Source organism: Hyalella azteca, unplaced genomic scaffold (assembly GCF_000764305.2).
Source record: "Hyalella azteca isolate HAZT.00-mixed unplaced genomic scaffold, Hazt_2.0.2 contig1821, whole genome shotgun sequence".
NCBI lineage: Eukaryota > Metazoa > Arthropoda > Malacostraca > Amphipoda > Hyalellidae > Hyalella > Hyalella azteca.
This window is the reverse complement of record NW_025932119.1, coordinates 76080-89445: the sequence shown is the minus strand read 5'-3', so window position 1 is coordinate 89445 and position 13366 is coordinate 76080. Positions and strand designations below refer to the sequence as shown.

The 13366-nt window shown below is 37.0% G+C and overlaps 1 protein-coding gene across 1 annotated transcript; it reads left to right on the top strand.

Moving 5' to 3' along the window:
• Nucleotides 1-3903: 3903 nt before the first annotated feature.
• Nucleotides 3904-13235, top strand: LOC125179040. Its single transcript, XM_047884116.1, has 6 exons — nucleotides 3904-4442; nucleotides 9305-9382; nucleotides 10341-10503; nucleotides 11030-11089; nucleotides 11819-11948; nucleotides 12725-13235. Exons 1-6 carry the CDS (start codon nucleotides 4089-4091, stop codon nucleotides 13233-13235), a joined length of 1296 nt encoding a protein of 431 aa, XP_047740072.1. The 5' UTR covers nucleotides 3904-4088.
• Nucleotides 13236-13366: the final 131 nt, after the last annotated feature.

Genomic DNA, 13366 nt, shown 5'->3' with positions numbered 1-13366 from the left:
TCACGACAATTTTTCTTCATCGGCGACAGGCCTATTCAGGCCTATTCTTCAATGCCAAAGATACTATACGACTAGTAAGAGTAGTTCAGAATTATCTCATATCCATTACTGCGTTATTTTAGTACAGTACGGCCTGCGGCCATGCAGGAGTATTCATTAATTGGAATCACAAGTATATGGAGAAATAAGTGGGTCTTGATTGCTCTCTTAAACTCGTGTCTGCTTAAATTAATGAGTAACTTCCATCCATTTACCTCATGTGGGTCAGACTCCAGGGACTATTGCAAGATATTCTAATTAATTGAGGAAAATTTTCTCTCGAAAAAATCGAGAAGATCGAGTTCAGATCTTCCATATTCAGGCTTGTCTGTTCTCTAAACCGCTCTAGTCAGCCCATCTATTAAAATAATTTAAAGAATATGTATTTAAGTATATAAATATTATATAAACAGACGGAAACATGCCATGCTTGTCATTTTTATACCGCGTCCTGGCGCTGTAAGTCCAACGATGAACGACATTAACGATTAAATTAAATAATTAAAACTAGTAAATAATGATGAAATTCTAATTATATAAATATCTTCATAATTTATAAATATTGCATCATAAATGCAAATTCGTACTGCAGTGTTTATACTTGAAATATAGTAGTTAAGCAACACGTATAATATTCCTAAAATTTGATGCAGAATTAACTTTCGGCAGCACGATATTGTCATGAAGTCTTGATTCCATACTTCAAAATACTATTAACATGCTTCAAACTACATATAGGATAAATTTACGGTGCGTGAAACGCGGAAGCATGTTCAACGCAAGGGAACTGCGTAAAAAAGCGTCATTACAAAAGGCGTAACGCCATTTCAAAAGGCCTTAAAAAACGCCATACCTTGCTTTAATGGAAGGCAAAATGCCCTTAAATTTTTATTATGCCATTTAGTCGCACAATGCAAATCTGCATAATTTATAAATTATGTGAATAATTTATAAATTATAATTTATTATTAATTTCAATAATTAATAATTTAAATAATTTATGAAGTAATTTATTTATTCGTATAGTCTATCAGCCGAAAAATCTCGATTTGAGCTAATAATCTTCCATGTTTCAATATTTTTCAATTAATTAGGTATACGATTAAGTTTTGTTAGCATCAATATAATATACATATCATTTTTCGATAGTTATATTATCGATAATCAATGTTGAACTGATGATGAATATTCGTACTGTATCGTGGTAGTCATGGTGCCCAGGTGTTGATGGCTCGCGTCGTGACCTGGACTGGTCAGAGACCAGCTTCGCTCTCAGTGACCATTGACTTAACAGCCATGGCTTGACTGTACACCACGTGTGGCTCAGCTATTGCGACAAAAAAAATCAGTATTGGTATTTTAATTTCACATAATTCATGTTTATCTCATAAGAAAGCTGATTGGTTCGATAGATTGCGTTACGGGATCTAACATAACCTGAGAGGAAAGTGGAAGTGATATACTCGTATGATGCTGCTAACGGACAGTGATTTCTGAGCTTTTATTTTGTGCACCAAGTGCTCTAAAGCCTCTGATTTCTGACCGATTTTCTTAAATTATAAGTGTTATCTAATTATGTAGACTTATGAGATAGAAAACGCCGCATCTGCGTATGATATTCCTATGCGCATGAAAGTGGGTGAAGTAAGGGTGTGGAATGTCCTTATATACTTACATATGTAGCATAATGGCATACCAAGTTATACCGTTACGTAATACATGCGCGTAATTGAGTAGGTATATTAATTACGATACGCGGGTAATGATGGCCAGCAATTTTGTTCATCTCCTTAACTGTATTAAATATTACATCTTGTTAAAAATTAAATATTAAATCCATTTGTTTCTGATGGGTTGCTGTGAGCATGCCTTACATACTTATTACTCGTAATTTGTTTTTGCTGTTCCCCAGAAATTTGTTCAAAATTATTTATTTAAGATTACTAATATATTGTGATAGTTCGTAGCCGCTATTGTTGGGCCAGTGATATCGTGTGGAAATGGTGACTGAAAAATTCCGTGAGAACAACGCATGCGGGGCGCCGCTACTGAGCCCCTGTGGCTGCCAGACGCACGACAACGGCCAGCGGGCGGCAGCGTTTGTAGAGCGCCAGCAGCACGCGGGGGTAGCAGCGGCACAGGGAGACTGGAACCTGTCATTCCACTTGCAGTTACCATCAACAGCCACCAGTTGGTGAGTACCGTGAATCGTGGCAATGCAGTTACCCTCCACAGCCCCCAAAGTGTTGGTGAGTCGTGGCCACGCCGTTTCCACCAACAGCCCCAAACTCAGTTTGGCCCAAAGTGTTACTGATTATCGTGAGTCGTGGCCACATAGTTACCCTCCACAGCCCCCAAGTGTTGGTGAGTCGTGGCCACGCCGTTTCCACCAACAGCCCCAAACTCAGTTTGGCCCAAAGTGTTACTGATTATCGTGAGTCGTGGCCACACAGTTACCCTCCACAGCCTCTTCACAGTCACCAAGTTTTAGTGTGACCAGTAATGTACAAAAATATAACTCAGTACTCACTGCAGTGAGTGACAGAGAGCGCATTTTCTCGTCGACGAAAACTTGAGGTCACTGACGGACGGACGGACAGACATCGATTGATTGAGATAGCTGCTGGACTTATTGCCTGGAATTATTTGTAAAACAAACCCTTGAATTAATCTTGCTATCTAGAAATTTCTAAAAGAAACTCTATTATTTCATCTCACAGATTATTTCTTACATTTTTTCCATCATACGTTTTAAATTTGATTCGAATATATATATTTTGAAATGTTTTATAATATCGACCGGCAGTTGTCAGCTTGTTACTTATGCTTGTTAATTTATTTCAAATATTTTTCAATACTTTGATCACAAGTTTTAAAGTTTTTTGAAATATTTTTGAATTTTTTAATTTTGTTTCCAGTATGCTTCAGTATTAACACACTGATGTTGATTAATTACTGGCGCTAGTTTTCTTGACGCTCGTCAGGGAGCTAAGTACGAGGAACATGTGAGAGTCTGGTTCCAACACGCGCATGATGTCACAACTTTCAAGCGAGGCTAAAGCCTGTGCCAAATGGCCTCCAGTGTGCCACATCTGGTTTACTATCTGCTTGAATAAAATTTAGGAACGATCTTCCCCTAAAGAAAATAATGTAAAATGTAATTTATTTTTTGATCGAAATTAGTTTTAGAATTTATTCAATGATGTTTGATCGCTAAAAACTTTATTTTTTACAAATCTATAATACGCCTACTGCAACTCTCGGCGTTTTGCCCTAAAATCACACTCACCCGATCTTTACGAACGAAATACCTTTATTAACCTAGTAATACACAGTACCAGTTTTACATATATTCCTTGAATACTTTTGTTTATTAAAATTCAGTATCATCATAAAATAAGCTGCGCTGAAAATCCTGAAATTTCTACATGATGTATCGGGTATGAATTGCAATGAAATGAACCAATTTAACGCACATTTCGCGATTAACTTTTTGACTAGAATGAAAAATTATTTCATAGTACCAAAATATGTATTTAGGCTCCTGCTCTTATATAGCTAGCGTTTTACTAATCGTACATGCACTATCGGCAGCAATTGACTGAATAATTTCATCATTTTAGGGTAAAACCTAATGCGTGATATTTTTTTTAAAGAAAAATGACTGCGTGTGTTTCAAACTTATATATACAAATTGTGAATTTGTTGTTGAGTAAGATTCAAACTTTGTGTTAAATTTCAAAAATATGAAATCAAAGCAGTCAAAGCGATATAGAATTGCGTACTTTTAATGGTATTTATTTCAATTTGGTATTCGGCCTCAACATGCAGAGAGCCGTTTTACGTGGTATTGGTGCGCGTCGAAACGTGTTGGTTGTGTGGTACAAGATTGTTCGTCATGATATATTGTGAAAAGTAGCGCCATGAATTCACGCACATCCTTTTTGATGAGATGTTGACGTTTAACTTTTCACCGGCTATTGAATTGGTAGAATAACGTGTGAAGATTTGCCAGCTTTTATCATATTTAAGTGTTTTTGTTGCCTGCGATGGAGAAACAAAAACGTCAACGAAACCGTCCTAAATTACCTTACAGCGATGACGGCGACGTGTACCCTAATGGCGGTAATGTCTCCAGAAACGGAACTTCTTCAAATTCATGCAAAGGCAAAACGTCGGCCGGAGCCTACGGCCATCCTCATTCAAATACTTCTTCTAAAAGAATCAAGTACGACTCCAACATGAAAATGGAAGAAGTGAAGTCTGACATCGACTCGTCTCCTACAAACAACTCGGTAGCACGAATTGAAATTGATGCTGACAGCTCGGAAACCGTTGCAACGCGTCAAAAAATCCATTACTCTGATGTAAATTTCATCAAAGTGGAAGTCGATGAAGATCAGGTACGGTCGTTGTGGGAAAATCGTAAATATGTTCTCTTTTTGGAATTGTTTGTTTAAGTGTTTACAAATTCTTATAGGTATACCTAATTATTATTTACACATTATTTTGAGTTTATGTGTTCAGCAAGACATTGATGAATTTGATAGAAAATGCCATTAAATGAAATATTATTCTGTGCTGCTACATTAACTTTAAGTCATTACCTGTTGAATAAGTTTAAATTAGGTAGGTAGGTAGTCTATCTCTTAATTCCTGAACTTTCCAATAAATATGAACTTAGACTATGAAGATTTAATAAAACATTACTAGAAATAATTAGGCTATAGGTAATCATTCATAATGATTCATTTAATATGATAGGTTAATTTTAGGACAAAATGGCTATAAGCCTATGGCTAAGTACCTATTTGCAAATAGCAAGCAAAAGCAAAAAATGTTATAAATATCAAAGTCCATATAGTCAAATCAAATGCTTTTTCTGGATCATGCAGATTATGATGGCAGATGGAAATTTCAGTTTTTCAGATGTTCCATCTGCTCAGATGACAGACGTTTCTTTTTTCATTCCATTTTATTTTTTGATTTTTATTCATCTCTAATCCATGATGATCACAATCCATTGCCAATCTGAATAGGCTGGTCCAAAATTTGGGACGTGTAAAAATTAGCATCATGGACATAATTTGATATTTAAGGGAATTTTGTAGGCAATTTTTTGAAGAAATTTTAAATTTTATTTAAGGAAATTTTTTAGACAATTTTTTGTGGATAAATTTTGGATAAAAATGTGCCATTTTTTTCTTATTTTTTGTCCTGAAAGAAATGATACAACATACATTATTCAAAAAATGGGTAAAATTTATCTCAAGCATGGGCATTTTTTTTTTTTGTAACTCTCATTCATGGGTGGCTTCCGCCTTATTTTCCAGACTGACCACAGAGTGGGTTTAATGGACAAAAATTATACTTGAACATCATGATGTTTGGGTACATAACAATTAATCTCTCACCGGTAATACTTTAGATTAAGTGCATACAAAAAAAGGTTGTTTTTTTTATAATATGTTTTTTGGGGTGTAGATTAAGAATCTAAAATAAGTTTTTGATGGTCAGTATCAGAAATTTTTGATGGAACCTATTCTAACTGGACATAACCTGCGAGGTTTTGTTGATTGGCTAGGTTTTTCCGGCGCTGGACGGACTCCAAACATAGAAAAAACCTATTGGCTAGGTTTTTCCGGCCGCCGGATGGACTCCAAACATAGAAAAAAACCTAGCCAATCAACAAAAACCTCGCAGGTTAGGTCCAGTTAGAATAGGTTCCGTCAAAAATTTCCGATGCTGACCATCAAAAACAGATTTTAGATTCTTAATCTACACCCCAAAAAACATATAATAAAAAAACAACCTTTTTTTTTTGGATGCACTTAATCTAAAGTAATACCCTTTCACCTGTAAATAGCTTGTAAAATTAAGCTTCTATGCTATGAGCAGGTACTTCAGTACAACACTAAGGAATATGTATTTTGATGTAGATTTTCGTAATGCAGATTCAGCTCTTGACTCTAACATGTTATATGCAGCACATGAAATCTTTCTTGCATGCAAATTCCAGTGTACCTATCTCTCTTCCTAACCAATTCAGAGCAAAATTTTGTAACAATTGTAAATGAGCATTCACTCATAACATTTATAATGTATTAGAAGATTTGATGAAACTGGTCCTTCTCTTTATAAGTCTGCTAATATTTTTTAATTGAACATGTGACACAGTGGAATCAATATTTTTGCATAAACTTCAATTTATATATAATATATATAAAAGCTTCTATACATAGGGTTATATATAAGCAGTTTTCATTGAAGACAAGAAAATTTGTTCATTGGTGACCAGAGAATTTGTATGTATAGGTATCTATATGTGTAACAATAACTTTGGAAGTTACTGGGGTAATAAATTACTCATGGGCATGTATATGTATTTATGACCAGAGAATTTGTTTTATTGGCAATTTTGTTATAAATTTTTTCAAATATCAAACAATATTTTTTGTTGGCACTGGTTGGTAGTAGCCATGGGCAGCCCTCTTGGTCCTACTTTTGCCTAGTCCTTTATGTGCAGAATTGAAAATCTAGTAGTTTCAGATGAACAGATCAAGCTCAAATTGTACTGCAGATATGTTGATGATATCTTCCTTGTCATTTGAACTGAAGAATCTACAAATGGCATTTGAAATGAATTTTGATTTACTTACTAACTCTGATGAATCATACTTTGCCTTTTGTTTGAATATAGTCAAATGGGATAAGACAGGATCACAGCCTTCATGGGGTAAGAAAGGACCAGCCCATGACATTCTGATTGCACTGAATTTAATTTGACAGAAGAATATGTTAGAGCAATCATTGCCTGTCATTTCAGTGTTTATTCCAACCCTCTTCTGCAAATANTACATAAAGACTATGAGAGGCAGGAGCCAGCAATTTATGGTGAGTGAAGCTAGAGTATAGACCTGTATTTTGCACGTTTCAATTCAAGTTTAATTTAGCTAGTAAAAAAAGGCATCATTTATAAGAAAAAAAGTGGTCTAAGTTACCCCATTTTACGGTATAATCTAAATCACAACACGTTTCGAAGTATTCTTAAAATCGACAAAAGATGGACAAATGGACATCACAAGCACAATAGTGCCTTTTTTTCCATAAACGAGAAAATGCGCTAAAAACAACAGATGTTGGGAGAGTCCTGAATTCCACCAGCAAATGCCCAAAGTACCACAAAAGAAGCACACTACATGCCCTCATCCAACCAGCCCTCATAACCTGTTCATCTGAAAATGACTTGAATATGGAGTTGAGAAATTGCAAAAGAATCTTAGTCAAAAAGGGTTTACCCATTGAACACAAACTTAATCGACACAGAAACACAAAATCTTGATTGAACCAAAACAGACACAACAACAAACCAGAGACTAACATAAACATCACAACCATTACTACAAGTATCAAATGATTGGCAGTTATAAATACTGAATCTTGTAATGAACCCTTACCCTTGCAAAAAAAAGGAGTTTTCCAACCCCAAGAGAAAAATGTACTTTATAAATTTTCCTGTAATAGAGAAATTTGTAAACTTCTCCATAATTTGGACTACTTTGTGCTCACAACTAAGACATTAAGCAGACATCTTGCGTGCCAACTCCAGTGTGGGGGACCAAGGAACCAAATGGAAGCCCACAATGAGACCATCACTAGTATATATGGTGCTTGAAGAATACACCAGCAGTCTGGGAGACCAAGGAACCACCTAATGGAAGCCCACAAGAAGACTTATCACTGGTACGGTGCTTGAAGAATGTACCAGCAGTCTGGTGGACCACGGAACCACCTGTTGGAAGCCCACAAGAAGACATCACTGGTATGGTGCTTGAAGAATGCACCAGCATCATCCTGCAATCCCTGCAACCAACTGGCTTGCAATAGCTGAGCCCTCATAACTAAGGATGGGACACCAGCCCCCAACCTTCAAATTACTGGATTTGTCAGAACCTCAAGACTGTTTTCACAGTAATTTTTCCCACTTTAATTCTTGAACATGTTCATATTTTTGTGATTCCTCAATTATTTCTAACCAAATTCTGATTTCTGAGTAATATCTTATTTACATGATTTTTATACATATGGCGATCCAAATTTCTTTACTCAATGTGTCTTGTAACTTTATGATGAATGATTGATACATTTGAAACCTTGTCAATGAAATTATGTTCATGGGTACCCTGATATTTGATTTACCAGTGCAAACAAATAATATTGTTCAATATGTTGAAAATATATTAACAAAAATTGTAAATAAAGCAAATTCTCTGGTCTTCAATGAAACATTCTTAAAGGAACAAATACTGCCAACTTATACTAATAAATATATTTCAAATGAAAGCTTTTCACATCAAATTTGAGCCTTTGAAGTCTTGCTATTGAAGTTTGACACTACTATTTTCAGTAGAAAAGATGCTGGCATCTCCTGGATGTCAAACTGTGTCCATAGATTTCAGTAGAAATGCTTCAAACAAATTCGTAGCCTTTACTAAGGAAAGATTAACTGGTAAATATATCTTGAGACTGCAAGGATTGATCTCAAAAAATTATATTTTGTTGCCTATTTTAGATGGCAAATTTGCCAAGTAGAATTTCATCTTCTAAGAGAATAGTCTGCCTGCTAGCATCCAATAGTAATGTTTAAATTATTAAAATTAATTAATATTTATATTATTAAATAATTGCAATGCAAGTTTACTGTTGCAAAGGGATATATATATATATAGGTACGTATATCCCTTGCTTGATTTGTAACAATGAATATTAAGACACTAAGGCTGGGTTGTTTGAAGGCAAGCTGTTATGGAAAGAGCTATCATTCAAGTCTCAATTGAATAAGTTTAATTCTTCTCTTTGAACGTCCTTATTTATCTTTATTGAATTATTTATTTCTAACTCAAACTTATTTTGGTAGCTAGTTCGCAATGCTGTTTATATTAATATACTTCAGTTGCTTGCTTATTCTCTCTTAGTCTCAGCGTTTAATTTTTTTCACCTTCCAATTTTTCATAGTTGTTTCCAAACTTTTATAATCCATTCATTGAATTGAAAATTGATACGTAAATTCAAAGAAATTATTCTACTAGTTCTCATAATCATGTTGCCTTCTATAGTTTTCATTAGTAGGAGGTTGATAAATCAAGGAATTTTTTTCCCCATTATCACAAAATATTTAATCATTTTTCCCTACATTTTCTTCAGTAGGTTTTGTTTGTATTGATGTCTATGGAGATGGAACTTGAGCCATGATTGGATGTTGCAGAGAGAGACGGTGGTGAGCAGCGTGAGCAGCAGCAATGAGCATCATAGTCCTTCACAGGATGACACCGTCATCACATCTGTGAGTTCTGCCTGCAGCACCTCAGAATTTCTAAAGCACTTCTACATGTTTTATGCCAAGTTAGCACACATTTTGGTTGCAGATATAGTATAATCATGCAAGTTCTTAAATACTTAGTACTGAATGTACACTTTGGAACACCTCAATATTTTTGGCCCACTCTGACAACAGAATGCAGCTGCCAGGAAGAGAAATCTATTGGTTTGTTACTGAAAGGTACATTTTCAAATACTTCAAGAAAAACCTGAACAACAAATAGTTAAACACCTGAAAATATCCACCTCAAGCTACCTGGCTGCTGAAATTTAAATCTCTGATCCAAAGATTGATGATTGTTGGCAAGGGCTTTTCCAAGCACTCATCATTAGCCAATCATTGTTGTCACTGCTCTTCCCTAGCTAGTGCTTTTCTGTCAAATTCTCTATTCTATGATCACACTGAGGCCTGACATGTCAGATCTCCTTTATGAACATGTAGCAGCCAATTTCTTGTAGGTATGTGATTTGTGGTTTAGCTTGAAAAGCTTTGAATAATTTGAAGATGGAGTTACCAACTACGTACCTATTATTTTCAAGTGTGAAGCCTCGTTTTCTTTATTGCACTACCTGCTCTTGTTGTTGTTTTACATGCATTCTAAGACAGACAAATGTCCAGTTTTCTATCTGCCACAACTAGAACCTCATTTTTTATCTCCTGCAGCATTTGAGTTTTGTGTCAATATTACTAACTAAATTGTGAAAAAATGGAATAGGTACATGCTATCCATGTCTCATATATTATATATATTCATAATTTTATGTCAATATTACTAGTAATTAACTTGTGAAAAAATGAAATAAGTACATGCTATCATGTATATTATATATATCAATTATTATAAAAGATTACATTATTAAGACGTATGTTGCAATATCTGTATCATGTTTTGATTCATCTCATCAATTGTGATAACTGATAGGTACAGAGCACGTCTCCATACCATGGGACTCCACCATCGGCAGGGCACTTTGTGTTGGTGGAGCGCAGCGTACCACCCGTCCAGCAGCACCACGCTCCCAACCACCAGCACCATGCACCTCACCACCAGTCCTCCTACAGCGGCCTTAACTCTGACTCTGAAGGTTGGTGAGGTGTGACTGACAGCCTTAACTCTTGACTCTGAAGGCTGGTGACGTGTGACTGACAGCCTTAACTCTGACTCTGAAGGTTGGTGACATATGACTGGCAGCTGTAACTCTGACTCTGAAGGCTGGTGACGTGTGACTGGCAGCCTTAACTCTGACTCTGAAGGTTGGTGACATATGACTGGCAGCTGTAACTCTGACTCTGAAGGCTGGTGACGTGTGACTGGCAGCCTTGTTGGTGAGGTGTGACTGACAGCCTAAACTTCTCTGACTAATGGGCTTCTGGAATATATTTCCAGAAACTCAATTGGGAGCTATTAATTTGTTTTGTTGTTGTTGTGCTAATGATGATTTCTTGTGGCAGAAATAATGCCTGAAAATTTAACAAATTACATTTTGTGAATATGTGTTGCCACTATGCAAACTTATTCAATTTTTATTCATGTATTGTACATTTGTTTTGAAGATGTGTTGCTGCCGTGTGAACTTTCCATGCTTCGTCTAATGTAGTTTGTTTCTGCAGATGTGTTACCACCGCCCAGCCTTCCACAACGCAACTCTCGTTATGGCTGGCCAGGGTCGAGTTGTGATGTTGAATAAATCCTCGTTAAATAAATCCCTATCTTGTTGCTTGTGGCTGTACAGTTTAGCGTTAGAACGTCATCACTGATGGTACTTTTTATCACTAGCATCATTATAGGTACCTATTCTATTCATATTGTACAAGAATGAACTTGAACAGGCTTATTAATCTCTGAATAAAATTAACTGTGGCCCAGCTACAGGTGGTGTAAGTGGTACATCCGCTCCAAGCCCGTGCTGTGGGTAAAAAAGTGTGTGACTACTCGGAGAATTTTACCCAAAACTTTTTCTGATTGTAGTTCATTTGATAGTGTATGCGCGTGACGCTGAGTTGGCTTATTCTCGATCATTATTTTCATTGAACTTTGTGCCATGATAAATCAGCACCGATTTCAAGATCTATTAATTTCTATCATAATTATGACGCTGAGCTGGCCCTTTTTAGCGCATTTTCTCATTTATGGAAAAAATGCACTATTGTGCTCGCCATGTCTGTCTGTCTGTCTGTCCGTCCGCCTGTCCGTCCGTTCGTGACCTCAAGTTTTCGTCGACGAGAAAATGCGCTCTCTGTCACTCACTGCAGTAAGTACTGAGTTATATTTTTTTGATGATTTTTGATCATTGAGTTTGGTATCATTATAGATATCAGCACCTACTGTATCAAGATCTACTAATTTCTATCATAATTATCAGTATTTGGATGTTATTGTATAAACGTGACTCTGAGCAGAAGACATGGGCGAGGAGGTGTACACGCTGCAGGTGCGCGGCAAGAAGCTCTACGACTTCCTGCGAGAGGTCAAGAGCCTGTACCTCAAGACCCATCCTGAGTACGCCGACCTCATGGACGACGACCTCAAGTATGTTGCTCGGCCTCGTGACTTATTGTAGGACTTTGATGGACGTGTTAGTGAGTTGCTGGGCCTCGTGCCTTATTGTAGGACTTTGATGGACGTGTTAGTGAGTTGCTGGGCCTCGTGCCTTATTGTAAGACTTTAATGGACGTTTTAGTAAGTTGCTCGGCCTCGTGACTTATTGTAGGACTTTGATGGACGTGTTAGTGAGTTGCTGGGCCTCGGGCCTTATTTTATTGTAAGACTTTGATGGACGTGTTAGTGAGTTGCTGGGCCTCGGGCCTTATTTTATTGTAAGACTTTGATGGACGTTTTAGTAGGTTGCTGGGCCTCGTGCCTTATTTCAAAACTTTACTGGGCAGTTTACTGAGGCCGTGGGACTGCCTGACTCAATGCAATTCTGAAGATAATTACAGCGCATTTTAAATTGATAGAATTGTAATATTGTATACACATTTCATCCGCTGTAGGGTATTTATTTAAAAGTCACTAGTTCATGAGTTTGTTAGGTTTATTGTTGGAGAATTTATTTTCACTCAATAGTAAACATTACTCTATTTACTTCTGATTGATGGCGATTAATATCATTAATTTGTTTATGCTTTGAAAGGATTACTGTTCTCATGTAGCACGTTAATCTGTTAATTCTTAAAAATCATTATCTAGGTATACTTTTGCTTCAACTGCTGGATTGATTTCATTCTCTTATTATGATTGTATTTATATTCTCGTTATGATTTTGTATACGTTTTTCATCTCATGATTTCATTGCATGGTGGCAGGACCGAGTACCAGCAGGACGATGACCAGGTCAAATTTGAGGACGAGGCTCTACAGGCGACGAGGGACATCGCCCTCGTCGAGGAGCGCATGGAGATGACGTCGTCGTCTCGCCAGCAGACGCAGGTCCTCTACAACGACGGGCCTTCTCCACGCTACCTCCACCACAACCACCAGGGCAACTCTAACCAACGCATCATCAACGGTCACGCTCGTCTTGGCAACATCATCATCCACAGCAGCAATAACGGCTCTCCTGTGGCGCGAGTTGCAAGCAAAAGCATCATAAACTCGAACGTCGAGACGTGTGGTGGTCGAGTTCTGACGTATTCGAACAACAGGGACATGGAGGTAATGGAATCAGAGTATATTATTAATGACTCTGATTCTCAAAACTCGAATCGAAACTCGGGCAATATGATCACATCCCAAAACAACTCGATTAACTGCAACAACAGTTCATTCTCTCAGCAACAGCAGCCCAATAGACAGNCACCAGACCAACATTGGTGAGGCCAGTCCCCAGCACCAGACCAACATTGGTGAGGCCAGTCCCCAGCACCAGACCAATATTGGTGAGGCCAGTCCCCAGCACCAGACCAATATTGGTGAGGCCAGTCCCCAGCACTAGACCAATATTGGTG